The 21,623-nt window shown below is 40.1% G+C and overlaps 1 protein-coding gene across 3 annotated transcripts in view; it reads right to left on the minus strand.

Annotated features, from left to right (window-relative positions):
- Positions 1-21,623, minus strand: part of cacna1ia (calcium voltage-gated channel subunit alpha1 Ia) — a 352,101-nt gene that overhangs the window by 228,301 nt on the left and 102,177 nt on the right. For all 3 annotated transcript variants that reach the window (XM_072915676.1, XM_061974102.2, XM_061974103.1), the window contains 2 exons: positions 4,687-5,035; positions 1,028-1,120 (listed from right to left, as the gene is read on the minus strand). In XM_072915676.1, the coding sequence (XP_072771777.1) occupies positions 1,028-1,120; positions 4,687-5,035 (442 nt within the window). The remainder of the gene's footprint in view (positions 1-1,027; positions 1,121-4,686; positions 5,036-21,623) is intronic.

Genomic DNA, 21,623 nt, shown 5'->3' on the forward strand with positions numbered 1-21,623 from the left:
TCTGATAAATATCTGTATTACTTAAAAGAATACTGTTTTTGTTTAAAATAAATTCTCCCTAAACATTTAAAAAAGTAAAATACAAATAAGGCAACAAGAGAAATACACTTCTCTTAAATCTGTAAATCTGTACAGTAAATAAGGGCATCTACATCAACAATAAGAGTTGCCTAAGTGGCTAAACAGGGCAGGTTTCCCTGCTTGTCAGGGGCTTTTATAAAATCCCCTGACGAGCAGGGAAACCTGCGAAACAGGCTTGTAGGGATGATATAGCCTCTGTGTTTTTTCCTGATCTAACATATATTCAGCTCTACCCCGGCATTGAGCACTGTATAACGGATAAACCACAGAAACCTTGTATGTATATATATATATATATCTATATATATATATATCTATATATATATATATATATATATATATATATATATATATATATATATCTATATATCTATATATCTATATATATATATATATATATATGTATGTATGTATGTATATATATATCTATATATATATATATATATATATATATATATATATGTATGTATGTATGTATATATATATCTATATATATATATATATATATATATATATATATATATATATATATATATATATGTATGTATGTATGTATGTATATATATATATATATATATATATATATATGCAATTTTTTTTTGTTTGTTTGTTTTTTTGACACCGCTATACATTACTGTACTCCGTTGCAGCCAGCAGAAGTGCAATCTCAACTTTGTTACTCGACTAAACGTCAGCTTTTCTTCCTGTCATTCACACACACACCACTGCCATGGCGACGCAGAGACAGCATGATATGCTGGCTTATCGAAATCGAGCAGTTACTACACTAATATTGAAAATATTATTAAAAAAATATATATTGTGTACTCGTTTGTCTCGGATTTTGTCTTGAAAAAGAGCGGTCGTCTCATATAAGAGTAACAGAATGCCATCCTTAATTGTGATGGTGGCATGTAATACTTCAAAAAGTAAATGTGATACTTACAATGATGAGCAAGATGAAGTAGATGAAGTTGTAGAAGGAGTGGGCATCCATTACATAATACATAATCTCTACCCAGCCTTCCAGAGTGATCACCTAAAAAGAAATACAGGATGTAGACTATGTGCAGGGAACTGAAAAAGGAACTGAACTTGTTGGGGGGAATTTTGCCTATCGTTCACAATCATCATGAGAGACAAGAACACATATGGCTTTTTAATTTATTAATTTATTTTAAAGGCTTGGAAGATGCGGCTAATGAGAGTCACCGTTGTAGCCTTTGAAGCCCTCTAAAACAACTCCATTAATGTTTTATATATACGCCGCAAATCTATATATAATGTAGTAACGTACACCTTCATAACAATATGTAATATGTTTTATATACACACTGTAAGTCTATATATAATGTAGTAACAGACACCTTTATAACAATATGTAATATATACAATACTTACCGTATTTTGATCATTTTAATTATTGCCAAGACTGATTTTTTTCAGCGCATTGATTTCCGTTTCCATAGCAGCGCACTTACAACTAGAGATGTCCGATAATGGCTTTTTTGCCGATATCCGGATATTGTCCAACTCTTAATTACCGATTCCGATATCAACCGATACTGATATATACAGTCGTGGAATTATTATTATTATGCCTAATTTTGTTGTGATGCCCCGCTGGATGCATTAAACAATGTAACAAGGTTTTCCAAAATAAATCAACTCAAGTTATGGAAAAAAATGCCAACATGGCACTGCCATATTTATTATTGAAGTCACAAAGTGCTTTTTTTTTTTTTAACATGCCTCAAAACAGCAGCTTGGAATTTGGGCCATGCTCTCCCAGAGAGAGCATAAGGAGGTTGAGGTGGGCGGGGTTGGGGTTGTGTGTGTGAAAAGCCGTAGATATTATGTGATTGGGCTGGCACGCAAAGGCAGTAGATTTATTGGCACTCTGTACTTCTCCCTACACCCGTGTACCACTCCATACAGCGACGTTTTAAAATGTAATACATTTTACTTTTTGAAACCGATACCGGTATTTTCCGATATCACATTTTAAAGCATTTATCGGTTGATAATATCGGCAGTCCGATATTATCAGACATCTCTACTTCCAACTTCTGGCAAAAAACGTGTGGTCCTACTTCCGTAAACAAACACGAGTGTGTGTTCTCATCACGGCAGACTTGGTAACAGACAACAAAGACGACAAATGAGGATTCACAACCGAATATACAGAGGGTGAACTACTGCTTCTACAAGCCAGCACAAAGGAAGGGTGTAACGTTTGATCAGACGGAAGCCGAGAGAGTGAGGTGAAAGTGACTGGAAGCTGCAAAATGTGGAATTTGAAGCCAAGCTATTTCGACATAAATGGAGTGCTTACCCAAATAAAACGGAAATAAATTACAAAACGCACAACCGTCCATTGAGTGAGTCACACTTTTATATTGTACATGATACACGCAGAACGTCATCCGTGTTAGTACAACTGCAGTACATACGCTGTCTGGTTAACTGTGTACAAACAAAACATGTAAAGTGGGCTAATACTTTACAGATACTGTAATATGATTGTTCATGTTTTTCAGTCAGTATAGATTGGTGTCCTATCGCATTACAAATCGTGTTTCGTGTTGTCGTAGAAACTAGCTTTTATGGCTAATACCGTAGTACACAGATGAGTAACTACGCTAGAAAAAGAGTTCCCCAGTGTTCGCTCTTACAATAACAATGTCGCTACAGCTTGGTTATTATACAGGTAACGGAACGTAAATTAAGTTTTGTTGACGGTTTTTGAATGCATTTTTAAAGTGATTTAGAGATATAATTGATTGCTTCCATTAGCTGCATTGCTAGCCACCAAGAACGAGCTGTTTTTTTTTTACAAAATAGAATGCAACAAAAATAAAAAAATAACTTTTGTCTTATTGTCTCTCATAAGGCAGTGGTTCTCAACCTTTTTTCAGTGATGTACCCCTGTGAACATTTTTTTAATTCAAGTACCCCGTAATCAGAGCAAAGCATTTTTGGTTGAAAAAAAGAGATAAAGAAGTAAAATACAGCACTATGTCATCAGTTTCTGATTTATTAAATTGTATAACAGTGCAAAATATTGCTCATTTGTAGTGGTCTTTCTTGAACTATTTGGAAAAAAGTTATAAAAATAACTAAAAACTTGTTGAAAAATAAACAAGTGATTCAATTATAAATAAAGATTTCTACACGTAGAAGTAATCATCAACTTAAAGTGCCCTCTTTGGGGATTGTAATAAAGATCCATCTGGATTCATGAACTTAATTCTAAACATTTCTTCACAAAAAAATAAATCTTTAACATCAATATTTATGGAACATGTCCACAAAAAATCTATCTGTCAACACGGAATATTGCATTGTTGCATTTCTTTTTACAGTTCTTTTTGACGGACATTTTAGCTTACTTGCCAACCTTGAGACCTCCGATTTCGGGAGGTGGGGGGGTGGGGGCGTGGTCGGGGTGGGGCGGGGCGTGGTTGGGGGCGTGGTTAAGAGGGGAGGAGTATATTGACAGCTAGAATTCACCAAGTCAAGTATTTCATATATATATATATATATATATATATATATATATATATATATATATATATACATCCTGAAAATATGCAAACAAAACTGTGTTTGGATAATTGATACTTCAAACTTGCATAAATAAAAATTAAGGAATATAACATAACTTGGCTTCTGAGAGCTTCAAAATGTAGTGAATAAAATGCTAAAGTTGTTGACAAACAAGCAATTATTTTAATAATTAAATATGGTCATTTTAAATGAATTATTATCCATCCATCCATTTTCTACCGCTTATTCCCTTTGGGGTCGCGGGGGGCGCTGGAGCCTATCTCAGCTACAATCTTATGATAATTTAAAATTAATTATTTCAAATATGTTTATTTTAATGTAAAATTCTATGGCTGGATAAGGAGTCAGAAAAAATAAAAATAAAAATACAATTAATTTTGATGTTTTTAGCAAAATATAGTAAAAATGTGTTGTTTTTTTTGTTTTGTTTTTATTAATAAATATCTATTTATTTTTAGGTAAGATAAACATAATAATACAATTTATCTCTAGTCTGGATGATTTAGTTCTTGTCACCCTGTTGTCCTCCCGTAGTGAAAAAAGGCTGTCCTCACTCAGGTCCGCATGGAGCTGGAGGGGGGGTGGCCTCCAGCTCCGGCTGAAAATCGGGAGATTTTCGGGAGATTATTTGTCCCGGGAGGTTTTCGAGAGAGGCGCTGAATTTCGGGAGTCTCCCGGAAAATTCGGGAGGGTTGGCAAGTATGATTTTAGTGAGGGTCAAACCATCATGGCATGGGGGAAACTCTGGGTTTATGGTAATGAATGGAATAGCCTACTTGATTTGATGTTCAGTTTATGAACTTACATTCATATGTTGTTGAAGTATTATTCAATAAATATATTTATAAAGGATTTTTTAATTGTTGCTATTTTTAGAATATTTAAAAAAAAATCTCACATACCCCTTGGCATACCTTCAAGTACCCCCATTTGAGAACCACTGTCATTAGGATTGTGAACGATAGGCAAAAAAAAAAAAAAGTGCAGTTCCCCTTTAATGCAATTAAAATGTAGAGAAAATGTGCAGAAAAATACCTGAAAAATGACAATCCAGGCATAGACAATGTTGTCAAAGCTGATGGCACCTTTGTGAGGGTTAGTGCTTCCCGTGTGGCAGCGGGTGTAATACTGATTCCAATTGATGCACAGGCCAATAGTATCACCGGCACCGCTCCCGTTCGCCATGGGCTCCGGACTGAGGCCAAGAGCCTGTCGGTGGAGCGCGTCCTCCTTGTCCAGGCAGCACGTGTGACCTCCTTCCCGCCTGGCCGGCACGTCGGAACATGACATGATGCCGTTGTCGGAGGCCAGCGAGCAGATGAAAGGGCGCTCGTCATCCTCCTCGGGTCTGTAGTACGGGTGTGGCAGGGCCAGTCTTGAAGAGCTGAGATGAAGAAAAAAAAAGGTGCCTTAAATACTACACTGCAAAAAGTCAGTGTTCAAAAACAAGAAAAAAAAATACAAAAATGAGGGGTATTTTACAAACCCCGTTTCCATATGAGTTGGGAAATTGTGTTAGATGTAAATATAAATGGAATACAATGATTTGCAAATCCTTTTCAACCCATATTCAGTTGAATATGCTACAAAGACAACATATTTGATGTTCAAATTGATAAACCTTTTTTTTTTTTGCAAATAATCATTAACTTTAGAATTTGATGCCAGCAACACGTGACAAAGAAGTTGGGAAAGGTGGCAATAAATACTGATAAAGTTGAGGAATGCTCGTCAAACACTTATTTGGAACATCCCACAGGTGAACAGGCAAATTGGGAACAGGTGGGTGCCATGATTGGGTATAAAAACAGCTTCCCAAAAAATGCTCAGTCTTTCACAAACAAAGATGGGGCGAGGTACACCCCTTTGTCCACAACTGCGTGAGCAAATAATCAAACAGTTTAAGAACAACGTTTCTCAAAGTGCAATTGCAAGTAATTTAGGGATTTCACTATCTACGGTCCGTAATATCATCAAAGGGTTCAGAGAATCTGGAGAAATCACTCCACGTAAGCAGCTAAGCCTGTGATCTTCGATCCCTTAGGCTGTACTGCATCAACAAGCGACATCAGTGTGTAAAGGATATCACCACATGGGCTCAGGAACACTTCAGAAACCCACTGTCAGTAACTACAGTTGGTCGCGACATCTGTAAGTGCAAGTTCAAACTCTCCTATGCAAGGCAAAAACCGTTTATCAACAACACCCAGAAACGCCGTCGGCTTCGCTGGGCCTGAGCTCATCTAAGATGGACTGATACAAAGTGGAAAAGTGTTCTGTGGTCTGACGAGTCCACATTTCAAATTGTTTTTGGAAACTGTGGACGTTGTGTCTTCCGGACCAAAAAGGAAAAGAACCATCCGGATTGTTATCGGCGCAAAGTTGAAAAGCCAGCATCTGTGATGGTATGGGGGTGTATTAGTGCCCAAGACATGGGTAACTTACACATCTGTGAAGGCGCCATTAATGCTGAAAAGTACATACAGGTTTTGGAGCAACATATGTTGCCATCCAAGCAACGTTACCATGGACGCCCCTGCTTATTTCAGCAAGACAATGCCAAGCCACGTGTTACATCAACGTGGCTTCATAGAAAAAGAGTGCGGGTACTAGACTGGCCTGCCTGTAGTCCAGACTTGTCTCCCATTGAAAATGTGTGGCACATTATGAAGCCTAAAATAACACAACGGAGACCCCCGGACTGTTGAATAACTTAAGCTGTACATCAAGCAAGAATGGGAAATAATTCCACCTGAGAAGCTTAAAAAATGTGTCTCCTCTGTTTCCAAACGTTTACTGAGTGTTGTTAAAAGGAAAGGCCATGTAACACAGTGGTTAACATGCCCTTTCCCAACTACTTTGGCACGTGTTGCAGCCATGCAATTCTAAGTTAATTATTATTATTTTTTTAAATAATAAAGTTTATGAGTTTGAACATCAAATATCTTGTCTTTGTAGTGCATTCAATTGAATATGAGTTGAAAAGGATTTGCTAATCATTGTGTTCCGTTTATATTTACATCTAACACAATTTCCCAACTCATATGGAAACGGGGTTTGTATTTGAACTAAGCAAAATTATCTGCCAATAGAACAAGAAAATTCGGCTTGTCAAGACTTTCCAAAACAAGTAAAATTAGTTAACTTCAATGAACCCAAACATACCTTAAAATAAGTATATTCTCACTAACAACAAGTGCACTTTTATTGGTAGAAAAAATAAATATGAGAACTTTTTGCTCAATATGTTGAAAAATATTCTTAAATTAAGTAAATGCTAGTGCCATTATCTTGACATAATGATATGCACTCGGCATTACATTTACTTATACTAAAAACTAATTTATTGTTCTTAATGGAAATTCAACAAGGCAACCGCTTGTTACTCTTGGGGTCTCCTAGCCACTCAGGCAAATCATATGGTCTAAAAATGCATTTTTCCATCGACAACATGACATCATCGCACCAAGTCAATTAGTGCGCATATTCATATACAGCCCGGAACCCCGGCCAAAAATTTTTTAATTGTAATTTTGAAGAATTTATTTGAATGTACATGAACTATTTCTGTTCAAAATTGTTAGAAATGTCACATGTTAAATGTACTGTGCCAACTGTACTACTATATGAGCACATGTTGTCTATTGTTTCATTGAAAATAAAACAGCAAAGTCCATTTGGCTGTCATCCGTTTTAATTATGAGACACAATTGTGTCAAAGTCGTGATTTTTTTTTTCATGCTTGAAATAAGAAATTATTACTTTGAAAAAAAGTAGTTTTATACTTGTGAGTGTTGATGACACAGCTTTGCAACAGTTGATATTCTAGATTCAAGCATGTTTTACTCAATATAGGTCATCAAATCTCAGCTACAAGCTGTAATATCTTACTGAGATGATTTAGGATCAAAACCCTTAAAACAAGTAAAACACTCTAACATAGAATCTGCTTAGTGAGAAGAATTATTTTATCAGACAAAAAATAAGCAAATATCACCCTTATTTGAGATATTTAATCTTACTTAGATTTCAGTTTTTGCAGTGTACCTTTTGCATTTTTTACTGTTAGATTTTCATTCAATTATTAGCTTTGTTCATATCATCGTTTTGTGTGTCTGTATGTGTAAGACAGGAAAGAAGTGTGACCCGGCAGTGAACTTGCAAATGAGGTCTAAAGCTAATGTAGCAAAGCAAAAACATGCTGACAGGTGTGGTAAACAGGTCGGGGGTGCATGTGTTAGGTCAGTGCATGACACAATAGCCTGAAGACGACTGGACAGAATACCTAGAATATATTTTTGCCGGGGTAGAAGTAATGCTTAGTAGAGTAGAAAATACAATACAAAATAAAGACACATTTGTATTGAATCAAAGGGTCATTCTAATGCTGACAACATTGGCACTTATTTTTATAGTTCTAAACCTAAAAATTATGTCTCCTGGTAAAAATCCCCCGAAAATAGACAGAGTCCTGATTTCAGGTGTGTTTTCTAAAAAAAATATTTTATAGCGCCCACTTTTAGCTTCAAAATGTGGGTGTTATTGCATCAGCCCATAGGCGCCGATCCCGTGGGTGCTTCCCGAGCAATGCCGAGCACTAGGGATGTCCGATATTATCAGCTGATAAATACTTTAAAATGTAATATCGGAAATTATCGGTATCGGTTTCGTTATTACCGGTATCGGTTTTTAAAAGTCGCAGTGTACACGGACGTAGGGAGAGGTACAGAGAGACAATAAACCTTTAAGGCACTTCCTTTGCGTGCATGCCATCCCAGTCACATAATATCTACGGCTTTTCACACACACAAGTGAATGCAACATACTTGTTCAACAGCCATACAGGTAACACTGAGGGTGGCCGTATAAACAACTTTAACACTGTTACAAATATGCGCCACACTGTGAACCCACACCAAACAAGAATGACAAACATTTCGGGAGAACATCCGCACCGTAACACAACATAAACACAACAGAACAAATACCCAGAATCCCTTGCAGTACTAACTCTTCCGGGACGCTACAATATAAACCCCCCCGCTAACCCCTACCCCCCCACCTCAACCTCTCATAGTCTTTCTCAGTGAGAGCATGTCCCAAATTCCAAGCTGCTGTTTGGATAGATAGATAGATAGATAGATAGATAGATAGATAGATAGATAGATAGATAGATAGATAGATAGATAGATAGATAGTACTTTATTGATTCCTTCAGGAAAATTAAAATTCCAGTAGCAGTGTACAGAATTGAGATTGAATTTAAAAAGTAGAAAGTAAATAATGGGGGTATAAATGGAAACAGAAGAGAAAAATATTACAATAAGAATAAAAATAAAAAGCAGCAATGAGAATAAAATTATAACAGTAAAATAAGCATATAACAAGAGAAACTAGGCAGTAGTGACCATGTTATGAAAAAGTATTGCACTGTTATTGTTTTGAGACATGTTAAAAAAAAAAAATGCACTTTGTGACTTCAATAATAAAATTGGCAGTCCCATTTTTTCATTTTTTTCCATAACTTGAGTTGATTTATTTTGGAAAACCTTGTTACATTGTTTAATGCATCCAGCGGGGCATCAGAACAAAATTAGGCATAGCAATGTGTTAATTCCACGACTGTATGTATCGGTATGGGTTGATATCGGTATTGGTATTTAAGAGTTGGACAATATCGGAATATCGGATATGGGTAAAAAAAACATTATCGGACCCACGTGGGATTGATAACATCTTTTGAACTTTAAAATAATTTTTGTAAAATCAATTTTGTTGTTGTTAATTATGTGGCAATTTTGGCCCGCTGTACATAATAAAAGAGTTACAAATCATATAGTTTATAATTAACAAAGCCTAAGCAAGGTGTCATTGTGCCCGATAATGAACTAATGACACAATCATTTTGACTTTGAACACACTGCACTCGAGCAAAGTTTGCATACTTACTCAACAGCCATACATGTCACACTAAGGGTGGCAGTATGAACAATGCCAACACTGTCATAAACGTGTGCCGTATAGAGAAACCAGACTAAACAACAATGACAAACACATTTTGGAAAAATATTTGCACCGCAACACAACATAAACACTACAGAACAAATTCCCAGAATTCCCTCGGAACTCTTCCGGGACGCTACAATATAAACAAACGCCATTGGTGGAAAAACATATTAAACGTGAAAAAATTACATATTTGAACTCTGAATTGGTAGGACCTATTCGGCACAGTAAAAGCCAGTGCTACCCCTCGTTGGCGGCTTATGGGAGTGGAAATCAATCAATCAATCAATCAATCAATGTTTATTTATATAGCCCTAAATCACAAGTGTCTCAAAGGGCTAAATTGATCCCCATTTCATCGCCAGAACAGCTGAGCTAGCTTTCGGGGTTGGCCGACATCTTCTCACAAGATGTAGTTTCTCTATAAATATCCTTCTTCAAAATTGCCTTGCAAATATATATCTGCCACCTAATCAACGTTTTGTTCTCCTTCTCTGCTATCCCGGTCTGGCTACGGCGCAACACTTCCCATCCATCCATCCATCCATCCATCTTCTTCCGCTTATCCGAGGTCGGGTCGCGGGGGCAGCAGCCTAAGCAGGGAAGCCCAGACTTCCCTCTCCCCAGCCACTTCGTCCAGCTCCTCCCGGGAGATCCCGAGGCGTTCCCATGCCAGCCGGGAGACATAGTCTTCCCAACGTGTCCTGGGTCTTCCCCGTGGCCTCCTACCGGTCGGACGTGCCCTAAACACCTCCCTCGGGAGGCGCTCGGGTGGCATCCTGACCAGATGCCCGAACCACCTCATCTGGCTCCTCTCGATGTGGAGGAGCAGCGGCTTTACTTTGAGCTACCCCCGGATGACAGAGCTTCTCACCCTATCTCTAAGGGAGAGCCCCGCCACCCGGCGGAGGAAAATCATTTCGGCCGCTTGTACCCGTGATCTTGTCCTTTCGGTCATAACCCAAAGCTCATGACCATAGGTGAGGCTGGGAACGTAGATCGACCGGTAAATTGAGAGCTTTGCCTTCCGGCTCAGCTCCTTCTTCACCACAACGGATCGATACAGCGTCCGCATTACTGAAGACGCCGCACCGATTTGCCTGTCGATCTCACGATCCACTCTTCCCTCACTCGTGAACAAGACTCCGAGGTACTTGAACTCCTCCACTTCGGGCAAGATCTCCTCCCCAACCCGGAGATGGCACTCCACCCTTTTCCGGGCGAGAACCATGGACTCGGACTTGAAGGTGCTGATTCTCATCCCAGTCGCTTCACACTCAGCTGCGAACCGATCCAGTGAGAGCTGAAGATCCTGGCCAGATGAAGCCATCAGGACCACATCATCTGCAAAAAGCAGAGACCTAATCCTGCAGCCACCAAACCGGATCCCCTCAACGCCTTGACTGCGCCTAAAAATGATGTCCATAAAAATTATGAACAGAATCGGTGACAAAGGGCAGCCTTGGCGGAGACCAACCCTCACTGGAAACGGGTCCGACTTACTGCCAGCAATGCGGACCAAGCTCTGACACTGATTATACAGGGAGCGAACCGCCACAATAAGACAGTCCGTTACTCCATACTCTCTGAGCACTCCCCACAGGACTTCCCGGGGTACACGGTCGAATGCCTTCTCCAAGTCCACAAAGCACATGTAGACTGGTTGGGCAAACTCCCATGCACCCTCAAGGACCCTGCCGAGAGTATAGAGCTGTTCCACAGTTCCACGACCAGGACAAAAACCACACTGTTCCTCCTGAATCCGAGGTTCGACTATCCGGCATAGCCTCCTCTCCAGTACACCTGAATAGACCTTACCGGGAAGGTAAATATAGGAAGGAAATATATGTTTACGTTTTATATTTTTTGGTAATGTAATTTTGAGAGGAGACGGAGACCAACCCTCACTGGAAACGGGTCCGACTTACTGCCGGCAATGCGAACCAAGCTCTGACACTGATCATACAGGGAGCGGACCGCCACAATCAGACAGTCCGAACACTTCCCGCTTCCTGCTAAATTGAAACTTGTGAATGGATACTCACTGGGAGTAGATTTGTCTCCATGTGGCCCCCGATCTAAAATGAGTTTGACACCCCTGATCTAAGCAGTACGTGAGCTTTATTGAGATATGTTCCAGTACTGAAATAGCCGAGCATGCGCAAAAACCACATTGCCTGCCGAGCTAATAAACCAAATGACAAGCGCAAAATCGGAGATGAGTTCCTCTAAGTGTCAGACAACAGATTGTTTAATCACGTAAACGAAGTCATGTTGAAAGTAAGTAAGACTATGCAAGTGTGTGTGTCTGAGCGTGAAATCAGCGGAAAAGCAGATTATACTCTCATGCATTGACAACCTCTTAAGCAGCCAGTCAGCGTGCGTCTTTAGCTGCTTCAAACTTGGAATTGTGAACCTGACTGATTGCCACCACCTGAAGCAACGCGTTATTAACTGAGCTGTCTGCAGATAATTGTCACTATTTAAAGGGGCGCATACTAAAATATCTATCTTGCACAGTCTGTCCACCTCGGTTCATGCCCTATTGCACGCTCACTTGAAGGAAAGGAGTCATTTTTAATATTGCCATCACCTACACCTGAAGGTCTTTCAAGCTCCGGCTAATAAAGGTGCCTGGGTACAGAAGTGACGCACGACTTCAGTTTTCTTCCCATGCATCTTTACAGGTATAGTTTTATTGGTAAGTTACAGAGATGTCCGATAAGGGCTTTTTTGGCGATATTCCGATATTGTCCAACTCTTAATTACGGATTCCGATATCAACCAATACCGATATATACAGTTGTGGAATTAACACATTATTATGCCTAATTTTGTTGTGATGCCCCGCTGGATGCATTAAACAATGTAACTTTACCATGAATTGATTAACGTGGACCCCGACTTAAACAAGTTGAAAAACGTATTCGGGTGTTACCATTTAGTGGTCAATTGTACAGAATATGTACTGTATTGTGCAATCTACTAATACAAGTTTCAATCAATCAATCAAAAACAAAGTTTTCCAAAATAAGAGAACAACTTCAACTCCAGTTATGGAAAAAAGTGCCAACATGGCATTTATTATTGAAGTCACAAAGTGCATTATTTTTTTTAACATGCCTCAAAACAGCTTGGAATTTGGGACATGCTCTCCCTGAGATAATCCTGATACCCACTACAACTATGGGAAATACTATACTTTGACTTTCACAAAGTGCATTATTTTAATTTGTTTTAAACATGCCTCAAAACAACAGCTACACAAACAATGAAGGCACACAGCTTCAGTCCAGAGAATACTAGAGCATACTTGGCAACCTTGAGACCTCTGAATTTGGGAGATGGCGGCGGGGATTGGGGGTGGGAGGGCCGGGGGTTATGGGGTTTGAGGTGGGGGAGTTGCGGGGTTTGGTGGTAGTGGGGCTGTATATTGTAGCGCCCCGGAAGAGTTAGTGCTGCAAGGGTTTCTGGGTATTTGTTCTGTTGTGTTTATGTTGTGTTACAGTGCGGATGTTCTCCCGAAATGTGTTTGTCAGTCTTGTTTGGTGTGGGTTCACAGTGTGGTGCATATTTGTAACAGTGTTAAAGTTGTTTATACGGCCACCCTCAGTGTGACCTGTATTGCATTCACTTATGTGTGTGTTAAAGCCGCATATATTAAGGGACTGAGCCGGCACGCTGTTTGTATGGAGGAAAAGCGGACGTGACGACAGGTTGTAGAGGACGCTAAAGGGAGTGCCTTTAAGACACACCCCCAATAATGCTATTCGGGTGGAAATCGGGAGAATGGTTGCCCCGGGAGATTTTCGGGAGGGGCACTGAAATTCGGGAGTCTCCCGGGAATATCGGGAGGTTGAAACCGATAACGATAATTTCCGATATTACATTTTAAAGCATTCATCGGCCGATAATATCGGCAGGCTGATATTATCGGACATCTCTAGAAAGCTACGTGATAGAGTGATTACGTTCGACCAATTCAGTGCATTTTTGCAGATAACGAACGCTGTCATATGTTATTGATGACAAAACAAAACTTAAAGTTTCCATATCAAAACTCATAGGACCTGCTTTACAGGGAAGTGTACTGTACTGTTCTCCTGCATCAACCATGAAAACGTATGACGTAAAATATGTGATATTTATAAGGCTAGTAGTGAAAAACTTATTTTCAAAACTAGGATTGATCTCAACCTAAAATGTGCAAAAACCAACAGCAACACAGTGCTGGTAAAGAGGAAGTGCTTATCTTGAGTAGGGTCGACCCCAGTTGACTCTGGACTGGTGACCAGTTAATCACAGGACTCAAAACAGCCATTTATACATTTGGAGTCTCCAATGAACAAATGACAAAACCAAGGTAGGGATGATGATGATTTCAAAAGCCTGGTTGTATTTTGTTGCTTTCCAGTCTGAAGCCACATCACTGGAGCTCCTCTAACACTGACAAATGTGAGAATGAGATCTTTTTAAGTGTTCTTTTTAATCCATAGTCATATTTAAAGGAGCTAGTATTTTCCTATGTAGTGTGTCTTCTCGTGATCTCCGTGCTTGTATCTTATGTCCGCAAGTAAACTCTGTGTTTCACCTTGAAGGCGCTGGAATGTCTATTGGGAGTATAATGTACTCTCTTTTGTGGAGTTTAGAACAATAAGGTTGTATTTCTTCTATTACCGCATTTGTAAGGACCAGTGTTGGGTTAGTTACTGAAAACCAGTAACTAGTTACAGTTACTAGTTACTTTATTTCAAAAGTAACTCAGCTACTAACTCAGTTACTTACACCAAAAAGTAATGTGTTACTGTGAAAAGTAACTATTTAGTTACTTATATTTTTTGATTTTTTTTAAGTCCCCATTTAATGTCATTTTAGCCTTCATTTCAGTACTGTTATTGCACTGGAGAATAATACAATCTGTTGATCAACTTGACATGCATTTGCATCACTGAACTCTGCTAAGCAATGTGGTCTACATACAACACACAAAGACAAAGATGTGTTTCAAAGGGCCAATTTGTTTCAGGCCAGAACAAATAGACAACAATATTTTAAATAGCTGCAACATAACATACATAAGTAACAAACAGCATAATAACAACATAGCTGTAAACCAAGGAAAGCACACACTACATACACAAAGCCTAACCAGGCCTTTTTTTCTGAAATAAAATCATGTCTGAAGCCTAGAACACTACACATTTCCCCAGTTTTAGTTTAGAGATAAGGAACGATTGGCCTGGCCCACTAGCATCCCTCTTTATGTTTGTGAAGTTTATAGTCTATACATTTAGAGTGATGTGATAATCAAACACTATAGAAGTCTGAAGTATGAATGAAAAAGTATATAAGATAATTGACAGTGTGTGTACCTTCAGTGCGCAGTGCCTCGTTAAAATCCAGCCGCTGTTGTTTAGGAGGTGAAGTGTGTCTCTCTCTAGCTTCATCGAAGCATGTTGCTTTTGTAGCTGTTTCAGCAGATTTCAATTGCTAGGATAGGATATTTGATCCAAGACAACTTACATTTAACTAAAATGTTATTTTCTTTGTGGTCGGCAAAAGAAAAGTAGTGAGAATATCTCCATGTTAAGTAACTCGACTATGGCTCTGCCATGATAGCGTGTTAGTAAACACAGACACGCCCCCCCCCACACCCACACACAGAGCAGCGCGCCACTTCTCCGTCACCTTTTCTGCAGCTCTCCAATAACACACACTCAGGTCCTCTCAGTTTCTAGCCGATACTACATAAAAAATAATGTAAAATAACGCAGTAACGCATCATGTAGTAACGGTAACTGAGTTACTGAATATAAAAAAATAACGCGTTAGATTACTATTTACCGCCCTGTCTAGCCACTTACTATTATCTTTGTAACGCGTTAGTCCCAACACGGGTAAGGACTAATTTCGGCCGCTTGCACCCGTGATCTTGTCCTTTCGGTCATAACCCAAAGCTCATGACCATAGGTGAGGATGGGAACGTAGATCGATCGGTAAATTGAGAGCTTTGCCTTTCGGCTCAGCTCCTTCTTCACCACAACGAATCGATACAGCGTCCGCATTACTGAAGACGCCGCACCGATTCGCGTCGTTACCAGTGATAAGAAGCTGATTCTGAACAAAAGAGTGCGTTGTAGCGCATATTTAGTCAATAACATGTACACACAACACTTTATAGAAACCCCGTTTCCATATGAGTTGGGAAATTGTGTTAGATGTAAATATAAACGGAATACAATGATTTGAAAATCCTTTTCAACCCATATTCAATTGAATGAACTACAAAGACAAGATATTTGATGTTCAAACTCATAAACTTTATTTTATTTTTTTCGAAATAATAATTAACTTAGAATTTCATGTATGCAACACATACATGGCATTTCCTTTTAACAACACTCAGTAAACGTCTGGAAACTGAGGAGACACATTTTTTAAGCTTCTCAGGTGGAATTATTTCCCATTCTTGCTTGATGTACAGCTTAAGTTGTTCAACAGTCCAGGGGTCTCTGTTGTGGTATTTTAGGCTTCATAATGCGCCACACATTTTCAATGGGAGACAGGTCTGGACTACAGGCAGGCCAGTCTAGTACCCGCACTCTTTTACTATGAAGCCACGTTGATGTAACACGTGGCTTGGCATTGTCTTGCTGAAATAAGCAGGGGCGTCCATGTTGCTTGGATGGCAACATATGTTGCTCCAAAACCTGTATGTACCTTTCAGCATTAATAGCGCCTTCACAGATGTGTAAGTTACCCATGTCTTGGGCACTAATATACCCCCATACCATCACAGATGCTGGCTTTTCAACTTTGCGCCTATAACAATCCGGATGGTTCTTTTCCTGTTTGGTCCGGAGGACACGACGTCCACAGTGTTCAAAAACAATTTCAAATGTGGACTCATCAGACCACAAAACACTGTTCCACTTTGCATCAGTCCATCTTAGATGAGCTCGGACCCAGCGAAGCCGGCGGCGTTTCTGGGTGTTGTTGATAAACGGTTTTCGCCTTGCATAGGAGAGTTTTAACTTGCACTTACAGATGTAGCGACCAACTGTAGTTACTGACAGTGGGTTTCTGAAGTGTTCCTGACCCCATGTGGTGATATCCTTTACACACTGATGTCACTTGTTGATGTAATACAGCCTGAGGGGTCGAAGGTAGCGGGCTTAGCTGCTTACGTGCAGTGATTTCTCCAGATTCTCTGATCCCTTTGATGATATTACGGACCGTAGATGGTGAAATCCCTAAATTCCTTGCAATAGCTGGTTGAGAAAGGTTTTTCTAAAACTGTTCAACAATTTGCTCACACATTTGTTGACCCTCGTCCCATCCTTGTTTGTGAATGACTGAGCATTTCATGGAATCTACTTTTATACCCAATCATGGCACCCACCTGTTCCCAATTTGCCTGTTCACCTGTGTGATGTTCCAAATAAGTGTTTGATGAGCATTCCTCAACTTTATCAGTATTTATTGCCACCTTTCCCAACTTTGTTGTCACGTGTTGCTGGCATTAAATTCTAAAGTTAATGATTATTTGCAAAAAAAAAAATGTTTATCAGTTAGAACATCAAATATCTTGTCTTTGTAGCACTTTCAACTGAATATGGGTTGAGAAGGATTTGCAAATCATTGTATTCTGTTTATATTTACATCTAACACAATTTCCCAACTCATATGGAAACGGGGTTTTCATTTAATCACTTATTTTTTGACATTTTAGGCTTCCCTTGCAGTCTTAGAGCAATCGCCACTGCTTTGGAACTAGTATGTACTGCATGTTTGTATGTAGATGATTTGGCATGTGACAAAAGCGGTCGTTTCATGTGCATCTGACATGGCTATGACGAGGACAAGGAGTGGGTCTTCGCAGCAAGGTCTGGTGGTCGTGGAGAAAGACAAGACAAGGACCGCCTGCCTCGCACATTCAGGGTCAGTTTTCACGTTGCTTCTGTTATTTCGCTTGTCTCCGCTCTTTGTTTTTTGTTTTTTTGTGTGTTGTCCTTGAAGAGAGGCACGCTGAAGGCAAACGTTAACACACTCGGAATTCTATGCGCTATGAATAGGGGCCCACGGGCGTGCACGCCCACATGCGCGTCCATGCATTTGCTGCATTCGGCAGCTGGGGGGGGGGGGGCATGAGCCGATTCTACGCGTGTTGGTTGCATCAAGTCTGTAGCGGGGTCGTTTGTTTACAGCAGCCCGTAGCCGAACGCTTGTCACCCGATCAATGCTGAGAAATGTCACCGCCTGCACTCCTCTGAAGATGTGCAGCGTTGGGCTAATGAGACTGACACGCCAAGAACACATGGAAAAAAAAAACGGTGAGAAGCCTCTGTTAGAGTACAGGAGCGTGAATGAAGGCTGTTGCCCCGCCATAGGACGAGTGTGCGTTTAGCGTGGCCCCTGCCAAAATCTGGCGTCACGTTGAGAAACACCTGCTAATAGGGAGCAAGGTGCTGGGAGCCATCAACGAGCGGCAGCTGTTTTGTTTAGTGAAAATGAGAATATCCATTACAAGACGTTGGTAAGAGGATGGCATTTCATTAGGTACACCTGCACACTCCAATGAGCTCTATCATAAGGACTGTGTCAAGTGTTGCAAAAACACAAGTGCTGTATTTTGATTGACACTTGCAGGGGATATTACTGTAAGAAGTTCTCAATGCTACTATGTAACTTTCACAGTTATCAGTCAGCTGCATTCACTCCTGCATTAGACAGTTTCTGTCCAATGAACAACAAAGCAAAACGGAAGATGAGATCTCATTTATGTCTTATTTATATCTCCAAGACTGGACTGAAATGCAACCCTAGTGGCTCCCTGGACCTCTTTCAGAGATGTGTGAAAATGGAAAAAGATGAAGAAAACATGTGGTGTTCGGGTCTATGGGACCCGTTTTCATTTTTTATTAAAAGAAAATTGATACAATTAATAAATTTTTCAAACTGAGACTCACTGACTTTGGCTCATTTTCTGTGAAGAACATAAATCAGAATACATATTTAAAGACCACACGCCATACACCCCCCCTACACATTTCTATTACATATAAGATGTCCGGGTCTGGGCGTCACGGTGGAAGAGGGGTTAGTGCATCTGCCTCACAATACGAAGGTCCTGAGTAGTCTCGGGATCTTTCTGTGTGGAGTTTGCATGTTCTCCCCGTGACTGCGTGGGTTCCCTCCGGGTACTCCGGCTTCCTCTCACCTCCAAAGACATGCACCTGGGGATAGGTTGATTGGCAACACTAAATTGGCCCTAGTGTGTGAATGTGAGTGTGAATGTTGTCTGTCTATCTGTGTTGGCCCTGCGATGAGGTGGCGACTTGTCCAGGGTGTACACCGCCTTCCGCCCGATTGTAGCTGAGATAGGCTCCAGCGCCCCCCCGCGACCCCAAAAGGGAATAAGCGGTAGAAAAGGGATGGATGGGATGGATGTCCGGGTCTAATAGAACTGTGGAAATTGATGTTCTGTGTACCACACACACACACACACACACACACACACACACACACACACACACACACACACACACACACCACAGGCCTACACAGGAGGAGGACAGAGTGTAGGTACACAGAACATCAAAGGGTCAAATGTGCGAGAAAATGAGAGCAGACAGTGTTGACAAACAATGTCGCAACCTTGTGTGGGAACCGCAGGTGCAGAAACACAAAAGAAGAATCCCTGTGGTATGCAGAAACTGGCAAAGAAATTTTCCGTGCAACGTTCATATTGTTGTTACTCAGCCAGCGTTTGTGGGTCTGATGCACCCGTTGCATTTTGTGGCTTTTAATGCCTCACAATCAAACACTTTTATGTTAAAATACTGAACAGATGTTGACCTTATCCCAATAAACGTTTGTGGGTCTGATGGACCCGTTGCATTTTGTGGCTTTTAATGCCTCACAATCAAACACTTGTATGTTAAAATACTGAACAGATGTTTCTTGGGATAAGGTAAACATCTGAAAAGAGCTTAGATTTATATTAACGCATTTTCCAGGCTATAGAGCCTATATTTAAGCCGCACCCACCAAATGTTAGAAAAAATATATATTTTTACATAAATAAGGGCAGACATTTGGTTCTGTTACTTCATTTAGGCAGAAAAAAAAACATCCTAAACTTTTTTCCTAATCAATTTTTAAACTTTAATTTCAAATGTTTTTGTAGATCAATCATATGGTGGGAATTCATTCAAACCCAACTTGTACCATAAAGGACAAAAATGTGCTTATTGAGCCCCATTACATTTTTACTTGCACCGTCATCACACGATTGAATCATGCATTTTCTAATTGCAGGGTTTTATTAGGGAGAAAAATAAATTTATTAATGCATGGGATCTGTGTGTGTGTGTGTGTGTGTGCGTGTGTGTGTGTGTGTGTGTGTGTGTGTGTGTGTGTGTGTGTGTGTGTGTTTTAAGTATGTGATCATTTGTTTCTTAGCACTTGCTCCCAAAGGGCTCTTTAGAGCAAGAAATAAGCTAAAAAGAGAGAAGCCATCACTGAGACAAAGCAGGTTAGGAAAACTATTTGAGCAATACTGGGGAAGTGGGATATAAAGATATCATCGTATTTAAAAAGAACAAAATGAGATGTCTGAGACAAATCTGAGAATTAAAAGCAACGTACACCCCAGACAAGTCACCATCTCTTAGTATGGATTAGCTTGCAGTCATGGATTGACCAAAATATGACTGATTAGCACTCCAGCAAATCAACAAAGCTCACCTCTGTGCATTCACGCACAGCATAAAATGTTTGGTGGACATAAGTGTAGTGAAGCACGTTTAGCTATTCCTCGTCCTGCAGGGATGATACTTGTAAGAAACTTACTTTATTAGTCGCCATGGAGGCGAGGATTAGTGATTTAGAAGTAGCTAAAACACTGCAGAATGGGGCTGGATTTTAGCCGCTAGCTAGCTAGCCATGTCTTAAAGCACCTCTTCCTGAGGGCGTTTCAGTGTTATAACTTCACCTTTATTGTTAGTTTTTAAGCCAAAATGCGTCCGTTCTCCCTTTTCTGTCTACACACTGTGTCTGCTTGTAAGTACTCCGTGATTGTGCGCTGCCGAACATGCTACTCTGCTTGTTAACAGCAATGTCATGACGTGACCAACGACAGAAGTGCGGGGGGGGGGCCTGACCGGTACTTTTCAGAGGCGGTATAGTACCGAATATGATTCATTAGTTTCACGGTACTATACTAATACCGGTATACCCTAGTTACAACCGTATTCCAAAATCAAATTCATTTTTGTCCTCACAATTCTGCACACACTACTCCATAAAGATAATGAGAAAAGTATTTAAGAGAAAACAACTATTTTGCATATTTATTAAAAATAAAAGACTGACATGTTTTTATGTACATAAGTATTCACAGCCTTTGCTCAATACTTTGTTGATGCACCTTTGGCAGCAATTACAGCATCAAGTCTTTTTGAATACGATGTCATAAGTGTGAAACTCTTATCTTTGGGCAGTTTCGCCCATTCGTCTTTGCAGCACCTCTCAAGCTCCATCAAATTGGATGGGAGCGTTGGTTTTCATCCAGGATGTCTCTGTACATTGCTGCATTCATCTTTCCCTCTATCCTGAATAGTGTCCTGCCGCTGAAAAACATCTCCATCTCATGATGCTGCCACCACCATGCTTCACTTTAGGGATGGTATTGGTCTGGTGATGAGCGGTGCCTGGTTTCCTCCAAACATGATGCCTGGCATTCACGCCAAAGATTTCAATCATTGTCTCAGCAGACCAGATCATTTAGTTTCTCATGATCTGAGAGTCTTTCAGGTGCATTTTGGCAAACTTTTTTTTACTAAGAAATAGCTTCCGTCTGGCCACTCTACCATGCAGGCCTGAGCCTGATTGGTGGATTGCTGAAGAGATGGTTGTCCTTCTGGAAGGTTCTCCTCTCTCCACAGAGGAATACTGTAGCTCTG

Source organism: Nerophis lumbriciformis, linkage group LG22 (genome assembly GCF_033978685.3).
Source record: "Nerophis lumbriciformis linkage group LG22, RoL_Nlum_v2.1, whole genome shotgun sequence".
Classification (NCBI taxonomy): Eukaryota; Metazoa; Chordata; class Actinopteri; order Syngnathiformes; family Syngnathidae; genus Nerophis; species Nerophis lumbriciformis.